Consider the following 24,216-nt stretch of genomic DNA (forward strand, 5'->3'; position numbering starts at 1 on the left):
TGAAATTGTGTATCAGGTAGAGTAGATAGAAGGACTGATGTTCATGAATGTGCTTCGGAGATGAGAGCTATTTCAAAGTACAGATACCTCTGAGTTGTCCTGAAGCTTAAAGGCAATGTTTGCCTGGCCTATTGATGACTAAGACATTTGCGTCCCAAGAAGAATCATGTTTAAATCAGGTAAGAGATACTAGTTGTCAAGAACAAAGCAATCTCAAGTGCCAGCTATTTATCCAGATTATTGGATTATAAATGTCAAATTAGAATGTAAGAGAAAGAAAGGACCACACATAAATAGGTTTTGAAACATTATGGATTGCATACTCTAAAACCTATATAAAAATTGAACTAGAACCAATAGATCACAAGAAGATAGCTACTAATGGAGAGGTAGGCACAGCATGACCACAGGAAGACCTACTCTTTTGGTATCATTTGGCAATATTCATGGGAGAATAGGCTTTAAGTTAGTAGAAGAAAGAAATGTTTAGCTACTAAATACAATTTGTGACATCAAGCTTCTTGTTACTGAAAATCCCAAACTGTACCTAAATACCAAGGATGATGCTAAATGATTCATGTACCAGCTATGAATCGCAGGAAGTCCCAGAAGGCATGTTCCGAGTCTGTCTTCTCCACGTCAGTGTCAGAACATGCTAACCATAGTTGCATACACGACCATCCTGTGCAAGTGCTGCAGTTTGGGTCCAAAGCCACTCATGTGAGCTGTCATTGACAGTTTCTTTATCCTGGGCCTGGTTATTTCCAACTTTCCCATTCCTCATTTGACTATAGATTCTGCTTTCCAAGATGAAATTCGTCTCCTGGTGCCTTTGATACCTGCTTCCTTATCCACTCATCTGCTTCCTCTGAAAATACTCGACTGTTCTCTCAGTCTAGTTTTTCAAGGGTTTATTACTCTCAGAGCCAAGCACCTTGCTATGAACACTGTTGCTTTATGTTTTTCTTTTCTCTTGGCATTAACACTATAAAATGAGTTATAAATACACAATTTTACACTACATTCATCGAAAAGTTATCTTGGGGTACCTGCAATGTGATGGCACTGATGAAAAACATTGTAGTAATTACCTATTTTGAATGATTGGTTTATGTCTTGGTGGAGGAGACTAAATATTCATGTAAAACAACAAAACAATAAAACCAAATACATGAGCTTCCCAACTTAAGATGATTCAACCATTTTTGTCTTTAGCACACTGACAAAGGAGTTCACATTTAGTAGAAACTGTACCTTAAATTCTGAATTTGATTTATCACACTGGACTTGTCACATGAAGTTTACTCTTCTCTTGAGTTGCTGGGCAGTGATAATAACTCATAATTTCCAGTCAGCCACATTATCATAGAAGTAAACAACCAACATTCTGGCTTGTACCACATTGCTAAGTTGTGCCACGTAGGTATGTACTTAATGCATTTTCAGCTCATGATGTTTTTCAACTTCACAATGGTTTTGTCCAGATGTAGTCCCATTCTCAGTAGAGGAGGAGTTTCACTTTTTTTATAGTGACATGTGCCACAGCGCAAGCAAGGGGAGAAGAGTAGTGACAGGGCCCTCGGAGGAATTGGGAGAATGCAAAAATAATGGGAAAGAGGCATGTGGGCAGCAGAATCGCCAGTGCACAAGGTGCTAAAGTGGTTTAAATATGGCTTCTCTGAGAGGAGAGAGAGAGAGAGAGCAGGAGAACTGAAGCCTGCTGGATGAAGGGGTTATTGGCAGTGAAGTGACAAAGATTGGTGAAAGCTAGGACCTTCCAGCCCTTTGCTGAGATAACAATATGATTCTAATAACAGTGGGAGGCCATTCAAGAACTGTATCCAGGGAACTGATTTACTGGAAATATACTGAGATTTAGGAGGTCACTGAATAAGAACAAATGCCATGTTAAAGCTCATTAGGAGTAATAATGTGTAGCTTGAAGCTTTAAAATGGAAAATAAGATTAAGATTTTCCTGTAGAGAGATATTTCTGTGGAAACCCAACCATTCGTGACTAACTTAAATAAAATTACGCACATCAAAAGGAGTCATTAGCCATTTTAATTACCTAAATCTCTCAAATTACGGGATGGCTTGCTTTATTGTATAGCAGCAGTTGTGTCTCTGCTCCACTCAGCACTATGTAGTGTGCTCTCACCAGATGTTACTCTTATTATCTGAATGAAAATAGATGCAGGTGACATTGTAGGTCACAATTGTCATTACTTCTAAATATATTCATTCTCCAAATGCTCATCAACAAGACTTGCATCTGTCAGAAATAAAAATCACTTCGAGTTTTGCTTCTGTGTTCATTATCCTCTTAAGTTCCACTACTGCTGTATTATTGAACAGTAAAAGCTGCCTTCTCCTTTCCTCAAAGGGATGCCATTGTGGGATTTCATTTCTATATAGACATAGCTTTTCTGGCCAGCTGAACATGTTCCAGAGGACATGGTTGTTTTAAGAATGCTCCATGGCCACTATCTTTACTCTCAACCCCTGTCCTGCCAAGTTGGCAAGACGCCTTGGTAGATGCCAATATGGGAGAATGCCTGAGGCACTGATATTTCCTACATCTGTAAAGCAGTATTTGGTACCAACTGCCCCTTCTAATGCTACCTATGCTTGTCTGATATCTGCTCACTCTTCTGCATCTGGTGCTGGTAAAAGTGAGGTAAACTCCGTGACATGAAAGTCTTCCTTATTTCTGCTTTATGAAAACAGACATAGATGCAATGGTTACTCTCCTGGTCATGGATCCATGTTTGTTGTAATCTAGATACTTCCCTGGAAATTTTCCAGAAGCTTAGATGTCATCTTCTTATGTGTTAATTTCTTTTTCTTTTCAGAAAATGCTTCCAGACTGCTCACTTTTATTTAGAAGACAATACATCCCCTCGAGTAATATCTACACCACCAACACCCATCTTTCCAATTTCAGGTAATGAACTAGTGAGTGCGTAAGAGTACTTTGTATATACTGAAAGAAAAGAATGATGAAGGAAGGTTTGCCTTTATTGGAATATTTTCTAAATATCTATAATGCACATGAGTAAATATATGTTACTAAAAGAAGTGTTATATCATGTGTCAGGCTACCAGTCTTCTATACTGTTCTTGTTAATTTCAAATATACTTAGTCACAGGGATGATATGGCAAACTAATTTATAATTATTCTGACATAATATGTAGAAAAAACACTAGCAATTAATATTATTTGAAATTAATTATCCTACTTGGGTTTCTGTTGTTGGGATTAAAAAAACATGGCAGAAAAAAATTGTGGAAGGAGGTTTACTTCAGCTTATAGTTTATAGTTCATCACTGAACAAAATCAGGACATGAACCCAAGGCAGTCACCTTGAGGCATGAATTGAAACAGAGAACATGGAAGAGTGCTACTTACTAGCTTGCTCTCCATAGCTTGTACATTTTGGCTTTTTAAAATATATATACAACTGAAGACGACCTTCCTAGGGGTGGTACTGCTCATAGTAGGGAGGGCTATCTCCAATTAACAATTAATTTAGAAAATTTCACAATAGACAGCCCAAAGCACAGTCTGATGGAAGCAATTCCTCACTGGAAATTCTTTCATCTGAGGAAATCCTCTCATCTCATCCTTTGTGTCAAGTAAACAAAAGCTAACCAGCATAAGGCTTTCACTCATTTCTACTGCAGTAGAGGAAATCTAAGCAAAATGGCCAGAAATGTGGACAGGAAAAAAAAAACAGAAATAAAGCTAAAATGTGATGACTGCAACAGGGTTTCTATTGCTGTTATAAAACACCATGACCAAAAGCAACGTTGAGGGGAAAGGGGGTTAATTTCATCTTACAATGCTCAGGTCACACTCTGTCACTGAGAGAAGTCAGGGCAAGAAATCAAGGCAGGAACTCTTGAAAGCAAGAACTGAAGGACAGGCCATAGAGCAGCATCACTTATTGGCTTGCTTCTCATGGCTTGCTCAACCTATTTTCTTATACAACTCAGATCACCTACACAGTGCTTACAGGACCCACAGTGGTCTGGGCTCTCCCACTTCAATAAGTAATCAAAAATGACCAAAAACATTTGGCCAATCATAAAGAGGCATTTACTCAATCTAAATTCTCACTTCCCAAATGGCTCTAATTTGAGTCAAAATACCATAAAACTAACCAGGACAATTGACATCAAAACACATAACCATCGTACTATAGTATTACCTTCCTTATTATGGCCAAGATATCATGTTCACATGAACAAGACAGTATAAAACATTTTAACTTTTAAAGGTTACACAGTCTTTTAAAACTGAGACTCTAAACGTTCAGTCTATTTCAAAGTTCAAAGCCTCTCTAAAATATCCAAAGGATCTCTAAATTTCCAAAGATTTTTTTTTTCAACTGTAGGCTCCTGGAAAATTAAAAAGTAAGTTACAGTCTTCTTATTTCAAAAAGGAAGAACGGGGCACAGTTAGAATCAGATCAAGGCAAAAAGCAAAGTCTGATGATATAAAGCTTGGTGTCAAACTTCTCGGATTATTATGCTCTGGGCTCCAAAGGACCTTGGCAGCTCCATGTCTCTGGCTCGGTCATCCACAGCACATTCAAGTTGTCTTGTAGGCTCATGTTGGCTCTGATTCACACCTGCTGCTATCCTTGGAGGTCATCTCATGGTAATGGAGTCCCAAAAGTGCTAGAGTCTCTGCTGCAACTGAGGCTACATCCTCAACTTGGTCTCTCACTGTGCCAAGTCTCAACTTCTCTTTTTGATCCCTTCATTTCTTCAAAACTAGTACCACCTGGGAAACTCTTACAAGTTACCAAGTTGGGCTGCTAACAAAGGAAGAACCTAGGTCTGTTGTGAACTACAACCTCTGCCCACTGATCTGAGGAAACACTTCCTAGATGATTTTTGCCTTAGTGGTGCTGGTCTCTTCTTAATCACAGACAATTTTCCAGCCTGAGATGACAAGAACCACAGATTCCTCAATCAAAATATTAAAACGTCCTTAGAGTCCTTAAGGAACTCTCAAATTTCCATCTGAAACTTCACAAGCTAGACCTCCGTCCATCATCTGCACTGTTCTCAGCATAACCATCCAAGTACCATCAATAGCTCATTATGCTATGAACATTCAATGACTTTTCCAGCCCCAGATTCCAAAACCCTTCCCAAGCCTTCCCAAAATAGGTTTGGTCACGTCTCTCGCTCAGCAATCTCATGAACCTAGTACCAATTTCTTTCTTAGTTGAGGTTGCTATTGCAATGACAGAACACTATGACCAAAAGCGACTTGGAAAGGAAAGAGTTTATTTCATCTTGACACTTCCGGGCAATAATAGTCGTCACTGAGTGAAGTCAAGGCAGGAACTCGAGGCGGGAATCTGTAGACAGGAGCTGAAGTAGAAGCCATGGAGAAACATTTCATACTGGGTTGTGTCCCATGACTTGCTCAGCTTGCTTTCTTCTACAACTCCATATCAATAGCCCAGGGACTGCACCACCCACAGAGAACTGGAAATCTCCCACCCATTTCAATTGTGAATCAAAACAATGTGTTGGCAGGCTTGCCTGTAGACCAATGCTATGGAGATGTTTTTCCAGTGCTCAAGCATCCCTCTTCTCAAATGACTCTTCAGTGTGTCTAGTTGACATAAACCTTAAGAGGACAGATCATTCCTGATCATCTATGTTTATGTGAAAATGTGATTCTTAATATTTGGGTGCACACATACCCCAAAAAACAAACACCATAAACAGTGGTTGTTGTACTAGGGGAGGGGGAGGACAGGAATGTATAGTTGTTTGAAAGTTTCCAGACGCTGAATGATTGAATTTTTAATTGTCTATTATATCAACATTTACATGGACAACAACATTCAGAGAGAAGGATGCAAACACGCCCTGACCCTAGAGTTTTCCTCTGGAGCCAAAATCACAGTCATTTGTGTGATTACGTTATACATTATAACTTTTCAGAACACAAAGGGCTAAGGAAGAATGGACACATCTTTCTCCAGAATCTAGCCAGATAAGTGGAGTCCTCACCCCTCATCAAGAAAGCTTCTCTTTGCCGGGCGTGGTGGCACACACCTTTAATCCCAGCACTCCGGAGGCAGAGGCAGGTGGATTTCTGAGTTCGAGGCCAGCTTGGTCTACAAAGTGAGTTCCAGGACAGCCAGGCCTATATAGAGAAACCCTGTCTCAAAAAAACAAAAAAATAAAAATAAAAATAAAATAAGAATAAAAATAAAAAGAAACCTTCTCTTTGCAACAGACAGAGACCATTAGAGAGAATTACAACTGATCAAAACACAAAGCTGTGATCCCAGTTCCCACTGATGAGTCTACAACACAATTCTGGCACCTAAGGCCCAGGTATCATTGTGAGAGATGTAGTAGGAAGATTGTAAGAGCCAGAGCAACAGGGAGCTTGTTGTAAGACCTTGTCTCCAAGATAGGGCAGAAGCTATGCACAAGTGTCTTATCAACATGACTACCTCCGAATGGGCTGAACAAGGGGGACAGCAATAGACATGTTAACAAGTATGACAGAAGACCTATGGGGCCCAAGTCCTACAAAAATAACTACAGCTAATCAAGGTACAATGAAACCTGGTAAAAATAGTCTTTTTCAAGGAAGAGCACATCATATCAATTTGTTATCCTAACACTGGTCCACACTGAAAATATATTTATACAAGTAACACTATACATTCTGAGAAACTTGTATCTGTGTGTTTAAAAATACAAACACACCACACACACACACACACCACCACCACCACCACCACCAACAACAACAACAATTTAAAAAGTGAGCAAGGCAGGTAGACATGGGAGGATTTAGAGGGAGGAAAATGATATTATATTATAATCTCAAAAAATAAAAAAAATATATTTTAAAAGAAATGGGAATTTTTAAAAGAAATATGGAAGGAGAGGAAGACGAATAGGATGATAGAGATGAAATAGTGACAAAGTTTTCTAAACCCGGACAAGAAAGGAGGCTTGTCTTGCATGTGGTCATCTACACAAGTCTTGTGGCAAACTGTGTAGATGCTTCCCAAATTGCTGCCCGAGACCTGGTTTCTGCATGTTGTTATCTTCTGAAATGCCATTAACAAAATAGAAGAAAAACACCTGTTTTCTTTACACTTTTCTTTATACCAGCATTTAGGTTACATAGAATATGTATTATTAATTTTGTTCTTTCTATACATAGAAGTTGTTTTCTGTTCTTCTGTATTATGTTAAGACTAAGAGGTTACTTTAATAGAGCGTTGACCCTTTAACCCTTTTAGGGTCTTGAGACTGCAAACTCTCAGATGTCTGTGGAAATGTGATTTTCTTCACTTCCAAACATCTGCTTTACATACCTCACTCTCATGGGCTTTCAGATTAGCTCTAATATTAGCCAGAGTGCACCATGATGTGTTACTAACAATAAAATACAGTAATTAAATTAAGGCCTTGTCGAAGACTTGTTTTGGATGTCAAAAGAGCGGTAACCAAAGACGGGTCCTCTCACTCACTCAGGTCTGGAAAAGTCACCCTTGATCATGAAAGTGTTTTCTCTTTGTGTAAAACTAATAAATGAAGAGATATCCCAGTCTCACTTGCAGACCAATTATCAAAGAACTTACCAGAATACTTGGTGTGTCTGCAGTGCTGGGTTGTCTGGGCATGAGCATGGGGGACCTGTGGGTCTGAAGGACATTCATAGGAACTAATGATTTGGGCATGACAAATCATTTTTGTTTTCTTACCTAATTATAAATGCTACTTTCAAGCACAATCTTTCTATAGGTGTGAAGGTGAAATTACACCGAGGAGCTTCCCAAGCGTCACTGGCTAATTCAACGTTAGGATTCAGCTCTACCCACCTAGGAGGAAGAGCAGATGGAGACTAATTTTTTTTTTCAATCAACAAATTCTTAGTAACTGAAGCTTAAAATTTTTAGAAGGCCGAAATGCTGAACATCTGTTAATGTAAATAACTGTTTCTAGTGAAATGTGAAATGTGTTTGACATTTCCTTATTAGAAAAACCACTGGTAAAACCATAGACTGTGAGCTACTATGTTTAATCTCAGAAAATCGTTCCTAGAAAAAAAGGAAAGTACAGGGTTAGCTGCTTAAAATAATTTGCCCCCTTATAAATAAGTTAACGGATTCATGGCTTCATTTACACAGTAGGTTTTCAAGTTAAAAGTCTTGAGTCTTTACAGATGAAAAGCTCCAAAGTTTTTCTTAAATTATCACATACATTATTATTAATGAATACCCCTCATATAAATGCTTTCTCTTACATGTAGAGAGAAGAAAGAAATATTTTCAAGTATACACATATGCATATATTATCATAAAAGCAAGATAAAAACTTTATATAATTGTAATTGCACTATAATAGATTAAAGTATAGCTGGAGATTATGAGACAATTCCTCAAATCCACACTTGGGAGACTGAAGCAGGATGGCAAATTTAAATCTAGCTAGTGAAGTATGACAAGTTTAAGGCCAGCTTTTATATACAAGACCATAAATACAAATAAATAAACATATATTAAATAAGTAAATTAATATATAATTTCTACATATCTTTTTTGCAAGAATTTATATACAATCTTTACTCATATTAAACAAAATTGTCCAAAACAAGATGACCGCATTGTTAAGAAGTATGGCTTTAGGGTTATTTATAAACTAAACTCAAAAAGAAATTAGTTTCTCTTTAGAGTATATAAGGAAAAATGTATAATCAAATCAATTCTACAATAAATATATATAAAGTTGTTAATTGCAGTTTAGTTGGGTTATCATGGTTGATTTTTAAATTTATTTTATACAATACCTTACAGTGGAAGAGACAGTAATTTCCACTGTTACCCTTTCTAATGTGTTTATTTTATTCACTTAGATGATATTGGAGCAATTCCAATAAAGCATTTTCCAAAGCACGTTGCAGATTTACATGCAAGTAATGGGTTCACTGAAGAATTTGAGGTATGATTTAAATATGTCTGTTCTAATAATATCAAAAGTAATAAATGTCAACGATTCAGCATGAAGCTATTTCATGATGTAAAGACATTGAAACCACTTTTGTTTCTAGGGAAAATATGATATCCATTTCATAATTACATATGTGCTCAGGGGATGTGTTATAGCTACGATATATCTTAGAGGCTTGGCTTTCTGCTTTAAACGTGAGCATGCACTAGTAAAAGAAAGCAACACAAATGTAAATCCTCTCACAGTAGGTTACATATTGGTAACATTCTTTTCTTAAAACCTAAATAAGTCATAGTGATTTCTTTCCTAAGTTACATAAAGTATACTAAACTACTAAACCTGATGATTCTCAGCAAAAAGATATATGAAGCCTACACCAACAGAAACTCAGAGAAGCATTTAGAAACTTTAATTACACAAGGTAAAATCACATGCAGTTTCCAAGAAGACAGACATTTCTAAACTCATTTGAACTCTATAGCCAATAAAATATTTTCTAATGACACTGTTAAATGTTCTTAGAAGAGGTGGAAAAATGTACTGCAAATGTGTTGTGCCCACTGACCTGTCATTTAAGCATGCTTCTCAAAATAAGGAGTCACATGTGCCAGGTTAAATAATAAAGACCACATACACACAAGAAGAGTTATACAAGTGACTGGCCATGGGGCTTCATAGTCAAGATTTATTCAACTCCAGGATTTGTTATATGGGATCATAGAAAAATAGCTAATACAATTAAACTTCATAGAAATGAAGTAACAACTGATAAATAGCAAAACTGGGATCTCATATCCTCTCCAGGAACCTTAACATCAGTAAGGAGTGGTCAGCCTCTCTTTCCAAGTCACCCAGTCACCCCAAATAGGAGGCACCACACTACACATTACCTTCTAATCTCTTCTTCACTCCCCATCTCCTCAACATTCCCTAGCACTCTCTCTCTCTCTTTAAAGGTTTTGGAGATCTGGCCCTGATCTCAGGATTTGTTGGCCCTTGATCTACATTCTGTGTTCCCAACCACTTCTTCCACACAACAACTTCCTTAGGAGTCCTGTTAATAATCACGAGATAGGTGCGGAAGGAACCAGCCACAGATTAGAAAGCTTTCAGAAGAATAGAAGTGAAATGGGCTATGGCATAAGGAGTCTCCTATTTAAAGCATCACATTTTCTCTCTTAGTAGTATTAGCTGGAGGTTCCTGAGAGTACAGTATTGCTAAAGAGTTAACTGTGCTGTTAACAAAACTCCGGTTGGGTACCATCAAACAGAGCTATAATCCAACAGGGGGAAATGGGCAAAAGGCGGCTGTAATATTCCACATGCACAAAAGCAAATCCTAAGCAAAAAAGAAATATTTATAGTTAGAATTGTCTCAAGAACTAATTCACACCTATCAAGCAAATCCTAAAATTATTAAACAGTTGATACATAGGATTAAATTAATCTAATAACCACATTTCTACTCATAAATTTCTCTTAATTCCATTGTTCTTTAACTAAGTCTGATTTAAGAATACTTCTCATTAACTGAATAATTACCTTAATAACTAATAATGCTACACCTTTTAAGTGGTTCATATACTCGACTGTTTTTAGTCATTCAGAATATCTTGTGGCCAAAGAGGCCTTCAGAGCTCTGATAGGGAGGCGCTGCAGCACTTGCTGGAGGTTAGTTTCATAATTGGGGTTTATGTTGTCTGAAATTACAAGGCTTTGGTTTTATTATCTTGGTTCTAAATATTAACGAATCATAAACTGATTATTTAGACAGGAAACACTTCTGGACAAGCCCTTAATCCATTTTAATAGAAAGTTAGCCAAACTGTTTTGCAATGCTCATTAAAGTTTTTTTTTAATGATCCTATTAGTTAAATCTATACAAAGTAATGCTTTGTAAGTTTTATTTCAAAATGATGGTGTCCTTTAATCACAGATTAAGACTCTTTTAGGAGTAGGTAATGTTTTGAAAACCCTAAATCTGTTATAAACCACCTAACAGGAAGCTATTTATTCCACAAAATAACTCAAAAAATGTATCACTAATTCGGAGTTTCAAATAGTGCTATTGAGGTCATTTCAAACTACCTTTGTGCGTAAGCCAATCCAATTACTATGACAGAATGGGTCATGGGATATGTGGTTCTTATTAGCATTTTAAATATTCATCATACTACATCCTCATCCCCATTTAAACATGCTGGTTTTATTCATTTACATAATTAAAGTTCCAAATTATGTGGCATTTTGATTTGTGTGCAACTGTTTGAAACATTCTGTTGTGTTAGTATGTGACAAATGTATTTATTGCATGATCATAGTTTTCCATTGTAAACCTAATATGAACACTTTCTTTTCTCATTTGTCGTGTGCTGTGGAATGTGATTTCTTTACTTTTTTGGCATTCATTTCCTCATTAGACACTGAAAGAGTTTTACCAGGTAAGGCATTATTTCACTGCATTTCCTTTTAGCCAAGAAGTAGTTGTAACATGTAAATGTGTTTATATATATATATATATATATATATATACATACATACATACATTTTTTTTTGCTAGACCATTTGATTAGTTTTGTCTTCCTTATATTTAAAGGCACTTATTTTGAAAGAATTTGTGTTAAAAGGCAATGCCTGCCCTTTTTTTCCAGGAAGTGCAGAGCTGTACTGCTGACTTAGGCATCACAGCAGACAGCTCCAATCACCCAGACAACAAGCACAAGAACAGATACGTCAATATCGTAGCCTGTAAGTACGTTCTTAACTCCGAGGACGGCAGCCTCATTGTTGCTGTCCTATCAACCGGTGTCCTTGCGCTGTCTGCCAATGGATTCAGTGGGGTTGTCTCAAGGCCTGTGTGATCAGGGAGAGACTCTTCTGCCTGCTAACACCAGCATTGCAGTAGGGTCACTTCTGCACATGCTATCATCAGTGGCATTGATTTCTTTTATACAGAAGGATCTTCAGCCCTTTCCTCGGGCCTCATAGTCTGTATTTCTCTAACTGTGGTTTCAGGCATTGTTTATAGTTCACAGTCCAACTTCTACTGAGGATCCGCTACCTCTTAGTGAATTTATTGACCAGCTAAGATTCTCTGGGCTTCTTCTTTCTGCTCCTACCTGGGCTTGCTTCCAGCCTTTCTTGGAATTCTTCTTTTGGAGATTTTAGACTGAATCTGGTGAAGAGGCTCTTTTCATCCCCCGTCTCTCTCTCTCTGTCTCTCTGTCTGTCTGTCTGTCTGTCTGTCTGTCCGTCCGTCCGTCCGTCTGTCTGTCTGTCTGTCTGTCTGTCTCTCTCTCTCTCTCTCTCACACACACACACACACACACACACACACACACACACACACACACACACACACATTTTCTTAGTTACATTCTTCCTTATCCTCGAGCAGCACTGGAGCATCCATCCATCATGTAGTCTGTTGTCTATCTTCCTTCTATCGCAGTCTTTCTTCACTCTGGTTACAGCACTTGCACTTCCACCATCTCCCCTCACATCCACATCCACGTTCTGTTTTTCATTAGGGAGGATCAGGATTCTAAGAAATAACATCAGAACAGAACAGAATAGGATAGAATAGAATAGAATAGAATAGAATAGAATAGAATAGAATAGAATAGAATAGAATAGAATAAGATAAAGCAGAAACTATCACATCAAATTCAGACAAGATGAAACAACAGAATGGAAAGAGCCCAAAAGAAGCCACAAGAATCAGAGACCCACTCACTCCCACACTCAGGAGACTCATTAGAAACACTAAACTGGAAGCGATTATATATATATATATACACACCAAGGCTGTGTCAGTCTTTGTGAGTCCATGAGTTTTGCTCAGTTGATTTAGACGATTTATTCTGTCTTCTCTTTTCTGGGGTTTCCTAAGCTCTGAGGGGAGGGATTTGATGGGGACATCTCATTTAAAGCTGAGTGTTCCAAAGTCTCTCTCTCTCTCTCTCTCTCTCTCTCTCTCTGTGTGTGTGTGTGTGTGTGTGTGTGTGTGTGTGTGTGCGTGTGTGTGTGTGTGTGTGTGTGTGTGTGTGTGTGTGTGTGTGATGTGTGGGCTATGGGAGACTCTGTATTTGTCCCTGCCTGCTGCAGGAGGAGGCTTCTCTAATGCTGCCTGAATTGGGCACTAATCTATGAATATAGCAGAGTGTCATTAGGAGCCATTTTATTCCTACTTTTTTTTAAAGATCAATAGAATTTGGTTTTGCTCTAGGTCTCTGAGCTCTCTAGCATCTGGTTCTTGGTCATCTCAGCAGTGATCAGTATGGGTTCCATTTCATGGAGTGCACCTTAGGTCAAATCAGACATTGGTTGGTTACTCCCACAAGCCTTGTGCCACCATTGCCCTAATATAATTTGCAAGCAGGACAACATTGTAGGTCAAAGGCTTTGTGGCTAGGTTGGTGTATATGTTTGTTTTTGGCAGCCTGCCGATTATGCCCTCCACATCTTGAAATCTGGTTTCCTGATCATTCCTCCCTCTGAGAGGAAAAAGAAAGGTAAAATCTTATGTCCTTTCTCCTGTGATCATTGAGTGGCTTCTTAACAAATGCATTACCAGAAGGTGGCTTAAATTCTGGTTCCAGTCCAGCTGTAGGAGCATACAGAGATGCATCTTCCTCCCTTTAATCATCATGTTCTCTTCAGCAGTTTGCATTGATGCTGCCTTCCTTGCCATGTGATTCACACCAGCATTTACTATTTAGCAGATGACTCCTCTATAGACTGTAGATTTGTTTCTTCTCCTGAGACATTTGTCCTGGTTACAATAAGGGACAGAGGTTTCCTTAGCACTGTAAATACTACTTTTTTATTTCCTGCCGAAAACAACCTGGAAAAATAGGTATTAAGTATTTTAGAAATGAAGAAAGACATCCAGACCCTGACTGTACTCCTGTAGCCTGCTACTGTTGGATGGATGAATGGACCTGCTATCCTTTGGTCAGCATCTACGTCCTTATCCTTGTTTGTGACCCTTCACAGATACCCACAAGGCTCCTTCTGCTTCTTTCACTGCTTCCTCTTCCAACTTGATGATCAGAGGATGTCTGCCGCGTCCTTCCTCAGCTTTGTGATGCTCCCACCACACTTGTCTCATCTAGAACTCCACTGTTCCCAGTCCCTGTGCCATTTCAAAAATCCATCTAACTTTGGTTATTGCCTTATTATACCAATTTCAAAAATCTATCTAACTTTGCCATTTCAAAAATCTATCTGACTTTGCTTATTGCCCTATTATACCAATTTAGTTTCTGTCTCCATTCATCGTGGTACGGTGCTTCTCTCGCTTGTGACTTGTACATTACTTCCTGAATAGCTTAGTCTCACTGCATTCAAAACTTTCTTAACTTGGAGATCATTGCCCATCTGTCTTTGTTATGTTTGTCAAATCAATATATCCCAATAAAGTAGGTTATTTTTTGTTGAGTTTAATTTTATGGTAAAATTATGATACAAATGTAGAAAAACTTCATTATGAACAGTAATCTCTACTCTAGTGAAATATATTCTCTTTTTGTTCCAGATGATCATAGCAGGGTTAAGCTCACACAACTTGCTGAAAAAGATGGAAAACTGACTGATTACATCAATGCCAATTATGTTGATGTAAGCATTTTTATGGGAAGTGTGTAAACCCTGAATGGGTTATGCTACAAGGATGTATATATACCATTGTATAATAAATGCTATCTGACATATAATGAAAATGCAAACAATGAATAAACCATAGGAGATCCTGTGACTACAGGATTTTGGATTAAATACTGTTCTTATGTTATTTTATAAGAGAGAGAGGGGGAATTCAGGTTAAATTGTATGTTCTGGATAGAATACGAATATTCTCATAGACTGATACTTCTACAGATGAGAGGGTATCGGCCCAGTCTTAATTCAAATTTTCCTGGCAGTGTTATATATACCACAGATGATAAATAAATCTAAACTGAAAATTTCCCATATTAGTACTAAAAATGCAAATGATATTATAAAGCCAGTATTGAGGCTCTATTGTTTTAGACAACTTAATGACACCAGCTTTATTGCACTCTTTAGAACTGTAGAATATGTATAATTTAATTTCCCCAATGTGGTTGACTGACTGTCAGCAGAACTCTGTCATTTCCCTGGCTCTTGGTCTAACAGTCTGCCTTTGAGTTAATTCTACCCTTGACACTGAGGTCAGAGAAGTGAATTCCCACCAATAGAATGTTCATTATGAGAGCCTCCACTTCCTGCTTCCAGAGGGAGCCATTTGTGTGCCAAAAGAATGTAGACTAAGGGTGTATAAATACTTAGAATTCCAGCTCTGCCATTGGCTAGCGATAACATTAGATAGTCCTTTAACTCCTCTGAGCTTCTTTTACCTCAGCACCAGGTGGGGAATGATGCTTCCGTTTTGTAGAGATGATGGGTTAGAACAGTGTTTGCAAAGTGTCAGCCCAGCACTGTTTGCTCCTTAAGAGACAGCTGGTAATGGTTATCCAGGCTCAGTGACCCCAAGGAAAGGAAAGAGCCCATAATTCTAGCACCTTCTTAACTCTACACAACCGAGCTTCATTGACTGAAAAACATTTTGAAATAACACAATTAAGGACAAGACTTGAAGTACAGTAAATACTTTTGGACCAAATGCATCTGGAGTAAGATGCAAGCCTGTGGTCATCTCAAAGATAACTCAGTATTTTATACAAAAGTTAAAGTCGAAGGCAAATTGCTGTCTTTACTAGTGCTATCGTTCTACTGCTTTGCAAGTTCTTTGGGCAAGTTTTTGATACTGAAAAGAGGGTGCTGACGTTAGATTCCAGTTTTTTTTCTTTTTAAAGTATTTTATTTATTTTATTTATTTTTTTATTTTTTTAAATGAGCATGTGATTCAGGTACCAAGACACACTTGTGACTTGTTTCTTCAGGGTTACAACAGACCAAAGGCTTACATTGCTGCCCAGGGTCCACTGAAGTCCACAGCTGAAGACTTCTGGAGAATGATCTGGGAGCATAATGTGGAAGTCATCGTCATGATCACAAACCTCGTGGAGAAAGGAAGAGTACGTAGTCAGCAGTCAGGACACCTCTGCTATCATCTAGGAGTGTTTTTAATTAGTTCACTTTATTTTGTTTCATTTTCTGAGGCAGGGTCTCGTGTAACCTAGACTTACTGTAAACTCTCTACAATGTTGATTTTGATTTTCTAATCACACTGCCTCTGCCTCTGCCTCTGCCTCTCTGCCTCTCTGCCTCTCTGCCTCTCTGCCTCTCTGCCTCTCTGCCTCTCTGCCTCTCTGCCTCTCTGCCTCTCTGCCTCTCTGCCTCTCTGCCTCTCTGCCTCTCTGCCTCTCTGCCTCTCTGCCTCTCTGCCACTTCTAATTTCTAATACAATCAATATTAGAAAGCAGAATGAGTGAGGAAAGGCAATCAGCATTCTTTCTAATTATTTGTACCTTATGTTATATGTATGGTTGTTCTGCCTGCAAGTACAGGTGTGCACCAGATGCATCTTCTGTGGAATTCAGAAGAGAGCACTGGATTCCCAGACACTGGAGTTACAGTTTGTGAGTTGCTATGTGGTTGCTAGGAATTTGAAACTATGAAACAGCAACAATTGCTCTTAACCACTGAGCCAGCTCTCTACCCCCATTCATCCTAGTATGCATCATGACAACTCAAAGGAAACTGTTGACATTATCAGTCGAAATGCTCCATCATTAGGAATCAAGCTGTCTGCTTCCTCAATGCATTCTTCATAGTGTAAGACAGAGTGAACTGAATTTCAGTGAACAACAATGAAGAGCAAAGTATGTTTCAATGCATGGAACCTAGATTCGAACGCACCGCTCCTTGCTTCACTTTCCTTGTTTGAAGGGAAGAAATCAGGAAATCAGGGTTTTTTTTTTTTCAGAAACTTCGATCTCTGTCATCTACAACTAATCTATCATCACCTAGAAAAAAAGAGACACTAGTTAAAAAGTTTAGGATGGAGCTAGGGAAATGTTTCAGCTGTTATAAGTGCTGGCTGCTCTTACAGAGGACCCAGGTTTCAGTTCCAGAATCTACATGGCAGCTCACAACCTGAGGAATCCAGTGCCATTTTCTGGCTTCTGTGAGTACCAGATACACAAGAGATGCATAGATATATATATGAAAAATACTCATACACAGAATATAATATACAATAATAATAGTCCGTTCATGTCACTGTCCCAAACCTTTACTTATTTCAAGAGTGACATGCACATTGGATGCTGGAAACATGAAAATGACATACTTATTTTTTCTTTTACAGAGAAAATGTGACCAGTACTGGCCTACTGATGGTAGTGAAGAATATGGGAGCTTCCTAGTCAACCAAAAGAGTGTTCAGGTGCTTGCTTATTATACTGTGAGGAATTTCACCCTAAGAAACACAAAGTTAAAGAAGGTAAGTATTTTACGGTTTCTCCTGCTGTGATAAAACACCAGAACCAGAAGCAGCTTGCTGAAGAAAGGGTTTATTTCCATTTACAACTCTGGGCAACAGTTTACTGTTGAAGAAAAACAGCAGAAACTCAAGGCAGGAGCCTAATGCAGAGGCCGTGGAGAAAAGCTGCATGTGCGCTTGTTCCATGGCTTCCTCAGACTGCTTTCTTATACACCCTGGACCACCAGCTCAGTGCTGGTACTGCCCACTATCAGCTGGGTCCTCCATCAATCATCATTAAGGGATATACCAGAGTCCTTACCCATAAACCAATCTGGTCAAGTATTTACTCAAGTTATGTTCCCTCTTCCAAAATGACTCTAACTGTGTCAAGTTAACATAAAAATTATTCACTAAGTTATAACTAATGGGAATATACCACCAATAGTGAACTGATAAAGCATGGAGTATAATTTCACAATGAAATATTATTTGGCCATAATTAATAATATCTGTCATTTTGGACAATTTGGATGATCCTTGAAAACAATACGTTAAGTGATATAAGCCAGAAGTAGAAAGGAAAATGTGGCGTGATGTTATTTATATGTGGATTCCAGGAAGTTAGACTCCTTGAAATAGAGAGTAGAATGGTAGCTACCAAAGTGAGAAAAGAGAACCATAGTGGTGTTGACCAAAGGGTGCAATAAGAGATCAGTAGAGAGAGCTATTGTATAATATGGTGGTTAAAATTTAAAAGGATGTATTACAGACTGAAAATATTCTTAGGGTAGATTTAAGTGTTCTCACTGAACAATGTGTGAGATAATGCATATGTTAATCAGCTTAATTAATAACCCACAAGGTTTCCAAAGCTAAAAGATGTTTATACTATATATACATCGTAGTTCCTATCTGCCCAATTGAATAATTTCAAAAGTAAAATGAATGATAGATTGTCATCTGGTGATCATCATTTGATAATTTCAATCTTTACTTAAATATATGTGTGATTTTCCTTGCTGGCTTTTTGTTACTGTGATAAAATTTTGACCAAAATCAGCTTGGAGGAAAGGGGATAGTTTTCTGACTCCTTGTTATCAAGGGACACCAGAGCAGGAACTGAAGCAGAGATCACAGAGGAATACTACTTGCCTGCTTACTCCCCCTTTGCTTGCTCAGCCAGATTTCTTCTACAGCCTAGGGCCACCTACCCATGGATGCCTACAGTAGACTGGACCTCCTACATCAATTATCAGTTAGAAATGCCCCCAGAGACATGTTCACGGGCCAGTCAAGAAAAGGCAATTCCTCAGGTGGGGTTCTCTCTTCCTAGTTGTGTCAAATTGACAACCAAGATTAAACCATCATGGTGGAAAAAGCAAATTTAGAGTTAAATCTGGATAGTTGAAGGTACAGAAAGCTCTTAACAAAATGAAATCTTAAATCATCCCAGTGATTTCTTCCTCATGGCTGAGCATCACCTATACCTTTAGAACCAAAAAGTCATGGTATAGTAGGCTGGTAGATGAAAAATAATTCCTGACCCATAGAGACACTTCCACAGTATAGCCCTGACATAATCCCACTACCCACCTAAAACAGGTAGGAATTAAAATCAGTGAGGCAAATATACCCAGAGAAACAATGTGTCCCTTGAGATTTTCACAAGAAATAGGACAACTATGAATAATGGATGGATGGATGGATGGATGGATGGATGGATGGATGGATAGATGGATAGATAGATAGATAGATAGATAGATAGATAGATAGATAGATAGATAGATATTGATAAAGGTGAATGAGTGGTTAAATAATTGATTGATTGATTGATAGATAGATAGATAGATAGATAGATAGATAGATAGATAGACACATACATACATACATACATACATACATACATACACACATAAATACAGAGAGATGATGATGGTGGTGGTGGTAGTGGTGGTGGTAATGACCATGGTGGTGGTGGTGGTGGTGGTGGTAGTGATGGCTGAATCGATAGAAGTGGATGAGTGAGTAGATGGACATCAATGGGTGAGTATGGTTCATAAGATGGAATTTTGGGTTTAGATTGACTCATGTAATTTTGGAAATGACCAAGTATGAAGTCTGTGGATGTGAGTAGAAATTCAAGTAAGGGTTGTCCGAGTGAGAGTCCAAATCATCAAGACTTTAGTTAACTTTCCAGGTGGGTTTCTGTGCTACAGTTTTGAAAAGCAACTCTTCTTCAGGAAACCTCAACACTTGGCTTTCAAAGACTCAGCTTATTGGGTTAATCTCACATCAAGGAATCACATAGCTGTTTTACCCAATCCACAAATTTAAATTTTAACCACATCTAATAAAATCAGAAACCACAATAAAATCAAAGACTTCCACAAAACTGATGACAACTGCCTTGCTAAATGGTCATATAAAGTTCACTGTCATAAATAACATAAATGTACGTGTGTATGAACATATATTCTTACCAAAATAAAACCCAAGTATGTAAGGTAAAATGTATGATAATTAGCTTAATTTAGTCATGTCACAATGTATCCATGCTTCAATATATGTATATATGCTGGACAACATAAATATGCATAATTCTTATTTGCTGCTATCAGCTGTCTGAACTCTTCCAGGGCTCTCAGAAAGGAAGATCCAGTGGGCGCCTAGTCACACAGTATCATTACACCCAGTGGCCTGACATGGGTGTTCCCGAGTACTCCCTGCCCGTGCTGGCCTTTGTGAGAAAGGCTGCCCAGGCCAAGCGCCATGCAGTCGGGCCAGTTGTTGTCCACTGCAGGTGAGTCTCAGAGCTGTTCTCCGAAACCTACAGAACTTCTTAGGCTGACACATGAGGATTCAAGGAACAATTTGTACCAAACTAGAAACGACTTCATGCAACAGGAGAAGTGAAATTATATCCCCATCCACATAAGGATTGATCAGTAAGAGTGTGTTTAGTAGATTCGCTATTGGAAGGCTAAAGGCTTCAGAGAGGCAGGTATTGAATTGTTGAATTGGATTTGAACTTATTAACGGTGAGACAGACATAGCACTGCTTTGTTCTTAAACATCTATTTGCAGCACACAACACCATAGGATAAGACTTTCAGTGCTTAAAAATATCGTTCCTGGTCTGACTTAATCTGTTATACAGTCATCATGCCAAGTTTATACTGAAGGCAAGGCACTCAGACTTGGAGAAATTTAGCAAGATAACCTGACTTTTTAAAAATAATTTGACCCTTAAATCCCTGCCTTGTTTTTCCAACTTCTTGAAAGTCACGTTGATTCTATTAAGCAATCCACTGCTGCCCAGGAACTAGAACTTTCAAGAGGATGCTGATAAATAGAAATGACACCATTAAGAGAGGTGGGGGCAGTTTGTAAGAGCTATGCCACTCTTGTGGTTTGTAGTTAAAGTGATAGAAGTTACTACTGACCAAGTGTGGCCATCGTCCTGACTACAAAGATAGCTTTCATTTCTCTACTCAGTGCTGTGCTGAGGCAGTGCCTGTGTTTTTGCAGAAGTGGCTGTCTGCCTTGGACACACAGCTAGCTCCTCGACCACATTCTAATCACCTAGTTGGGCTTTTTCTCGGATAAAGTTGGACAGGTTGATCTGCAGAGTTTAGTTTTTATCTGGTAGCTTCTTGACAAACCGAGGAAAACCAATGTGGAAAACAAGCTTCTGAAAGTCAGGGATTGTCTCCTAGAGAAGGGACAAGAACCTGACTATTGTGCACAGCGGTGCTAATTCTCTTTATAGTATTTTCGGGGACACTTGAGAAGCTCCGCCTGAGCTCAGACTGAGGCTTTGAAGAAGGAGGGTGATAGTGGGACAGGGCTTGTGCTTTAGTCCTTGTGGACTAACTGAAACGAAACTTTCAGCTGAAAGTCCCATCAGATTCTTTTCTCTCATTAGAGTCAAAACCTTTGCAAACATGCCTACCTGGAACAGACCCGAGACCTTTGCCTTTCAGAATTTGCTGAAGCTGACGCTTCCACTTTTCTCAGACTAAATGTCTACTTTATTTACTGTCACCGTAGAGTCGACAATCACCAATAACCGTAGGAACTACTTTTAAAGCACCCCATGGAAGTAGTCGGGTTGCCCTGCTGTTTGACTCGCAGCAGAAACAAACCCCAAAGCAAACTTTGTTTAAGCACTACGCTGCACTGCCACACCTTTTATAGTTTTAGATTGCTAAGTTTGTGCATGACTTACTGGCTTGGGGAAGGAAGCTGCTTTTATCAACATGACAACTAAATAATGACCTCCTTTTACACTCCTTCTGTGCTTGACATTGACGTAGTCCTTTCTGTTTGTCTGTTCAGTGCTGGCGTGGGGAGAACGGGGACATACATTGTGCTAGACAGTATGCTGCAGCAGATTCAACATGAAGGAACCGTCAACATATTTGGCTTCTTAAAGCACATTCGTTCTCAAAGGAATTATTTGGTGCAAACAGAGGTATTGTTTTTTTAAATATATCTTTATTCATCTAACGTGTGGGAGTGTCACTGAAATCTAGGTATGTTATTCTCTGAGGGTAGCCATAAAGATGGACTACTTATAAGAAGGGGGAAAATGACAGAAACGCATTTGCTATGGTCTGAGGTCTGAAGTCCATCAGTGAAGTGGCCCTTGAGAAGCTTGAAGAGGTGAATGCTTTCTTGCCTTGCTTTGGATTCTCATGGCTACATATATCCTTAATCCTGGGAACATTAGTCTAATCTCTCCCTCTGTCTTCTTACGGCTATCTTCCTTCTGTGTCTAAATTTCCCTCTACTAATATGAATGCCAGCCACTGCTCTCTGACAGTTGAATTGGAAAAAAAAAATGTATCATGTCTGTAGTGCCCCTATTTATAAGACCATATTTAGAGATATTCCTATGTTGAGCCACAACTTATCTTTTAGGAGAATGCAAGGCAACCTATAACATTAAATTGCAAATAAATCACAATTAGGCCAGCAAAATTCTGCCCATGTAGGTACGAAAATGAGGACGATCTTCCATATGACATCAATTATGGTAAAGAGCCAGAATCAGTAGAACATTCAACGTGCTAGCAAACACCTAAAGCTGACCAACATGGGTGGTTAATGGATTCAGTTTCTTCTATTTAAAATACATGATCGTATACAAGGCAGGACAGAGTTTACAAATCTGTCATATTCTCTCCTGCTTTCTAATAAAAGTGATCATAGATTAACAGCTATGATGTGACCCGAAGAATAACCAGAAATATGTGACTAGTCTGAAACAAAAACAAACCAAAATCACTTTCCATCATTGAAATAACTTTCTGTCTGACAGAACAGAGAAAAGTCCCATTAGTGAAATATAAGAGAATCATTAGGTACAAACTAGACAAGCCTGAACCCAACTGTTCCAGTTTGCTCTCTGTTGCTGTGACAAGACACTAGTGGAATCCAGTTTTGGGAGGAAAGGTTTTATTTTAGTTTACAGATTACAACCCCCATGCAGGAAAGACAGGACAGAAACTGAAGCAGAGACTCTGGACGAATGCTGGCTTTCTCATCCCATGGTTTCCTCAGTTACCTTTCTTATACAGCCAAGACCCACCTACCCAGTGACTGTTTCACCCACAATGGGATGGGGTGGACCCTCCCACATCCATTCACAATCAAGAAAATGCCCCCCCCCCAACACACACACACGCTCTCACAGAGGCAAATCTGAGGGACGCAATTCCTTGATTGAGATTATTCTCTTCCCAGCAATGTCCCGTTAGTATTGTGATGACGATGTACCTAACCAGGAAACTACTCTGCCCCCATGTGACAGACTACTAGGAGAATAGCCATTAGAGCAAGTCCACCAGAAGCCCTGTATTCTAGGGAGTGCTCCTCATAGGAAAGTGAGCTAAAGATGTAAGGGTGGCAGAGGATTTGGCTTTGCCCTTCCAAGCCTTCTGTCCTACTTCCAATCCACCAAGACCGTGAGAGACAAACAAAGGAGGAATAAGAAGAGGGTGTTTCTGCATGGGCCACCTCCTCTCCTGTCCACCTTCCTACCAGGCCTCATTAGCACAATTCACAGCTATTTTGTTGAACTCTAGCTTTCTGCCCAAACAAAAGTTTCTCCATTTGTACCGAGATGTCTGTGAGAAAATGTAAAGCGGTGCTTCTCTCATGATTGTTTTCTCAGGAGCAGTATGTCTTCATTCACGATACACTGGTCGAGGCCATACTCAGCAAGGAAACGGAGGTACCTGACAGCCACATTCACTCCTATGTTAATACACTCCTCATACCCGGACCAACAGGCAAGACAAAACTAGAGAAACAATTCCAGGTGAGTTTGCTTGCTCAAATGCCTCTCGGATGTCACCACAGAACTGAACGTCACTGTAGCTTCTCATTTGACTCGACAAGGCCAAGTAGGAGCTGGGAGTGCTGCCAGAATAATGGCTTTGTGTTTGAACCACCCTTGTTCCTTACAATAGGTTACAGCACCACACGGTAGATTTTAAAGAGATGCTTAATTCTGAGTAAAAAGAGGAAAAGTTGTCAGAAATCCTAGACTAACTTTGACAAATGCAGACACAGCCCAGGAAAGAAGGACATGGAGAATAACGGAATGAACAGACAGAACTCACAATGCAAACTGGATAAGTGCTCTTTTGGCTTTGAAAAAACCAGACCACTTCAGCACAAGTGTAGTGGCTCAGGCTGTTCCTGCTACTCTTTGAAACAGCCTGTGTCTCACTTGAAACCCTCGGACTAAAGTAGGCCACCTACTTACAATAGCTTCCTCAACCCTA

General features: G+C 39.0%; 1 protein-coding gene across 8 annotated transcripts in view; it reads left to right on the forward strand.

Moving 5' to 3' along the window:
• The window catches only part of Ptprz1 (protein tyrosine phosphatase, receptor type Z, polypeptide 1), a 177,602-nt gene that overhangs the window by 137,970 nt on the left and 15,416 nt on the right, over nucleotides 1-24,216 (forward strand). For 2 of the 8 annotated variants that reach the window (XM_006505015.4, XM_006505012.2), the window contains exons 14-23: nucleotides 2,855-2,946; nucleotides 8,915-9,000; nucleotides 11,430-11,450; nucleotides 11,661-11,757; nucleotides 14,549-14,631; nucleotides 15,936-16,070; nucleotides 17,306-17,440; nucleotides 20,041-20,222; nucleotides 21,761-21,896; nucleotides 23,601-23,747. In XM_006505015.4, the coding sequence (XP_006505078.1) occupies nucleotides 2,855-2,946; nucleotides 8,915-9,000; nucleotides 11,430-11,450; nucleotides 11,661-11,757; nucleotides 14,549-14,631; nucleotides 15,936-16,070; nucleotides 17,306-17,440; nucleotides 20,041-20,222; nucleotides 21,761-21,896; nucleotides 23,601-23,747 (1,114 nt within the window). The remainder of the gene's footprint in view (nucleotides 1-2,854; nucleotides 2,947-8,914; nucleotides 9,001-11,429; nucleotides 11,451-11,660; nucleotides 11,758-14,548; nucleotides 14,632-15,935; nucleotides 16,071-17,305; nucleotides 17,441-20,040; nucleotides 20,223-21,760; nucleotides 21,897-23,600; nucleotides 23,748-24,216) is intronic. The other 6 variants (NM_001081306.1, NM_001311064.1, XM_006505013.2 and 3 more) reach the window with 3 other exon arrangements.

This window comes from Mus musculus, chromosome 6 (genome assembly GCF_000001635.26).
Source record: "Mus musculus strain C57BL/6J chromosome 6, GRCm38.p6 C57BL/6J".
Lineage (NCBI taxonomy): Eukaryota > Metazoa > Chordata > Mammalia > Rodentia > Muridae > Mus > Mus musculus.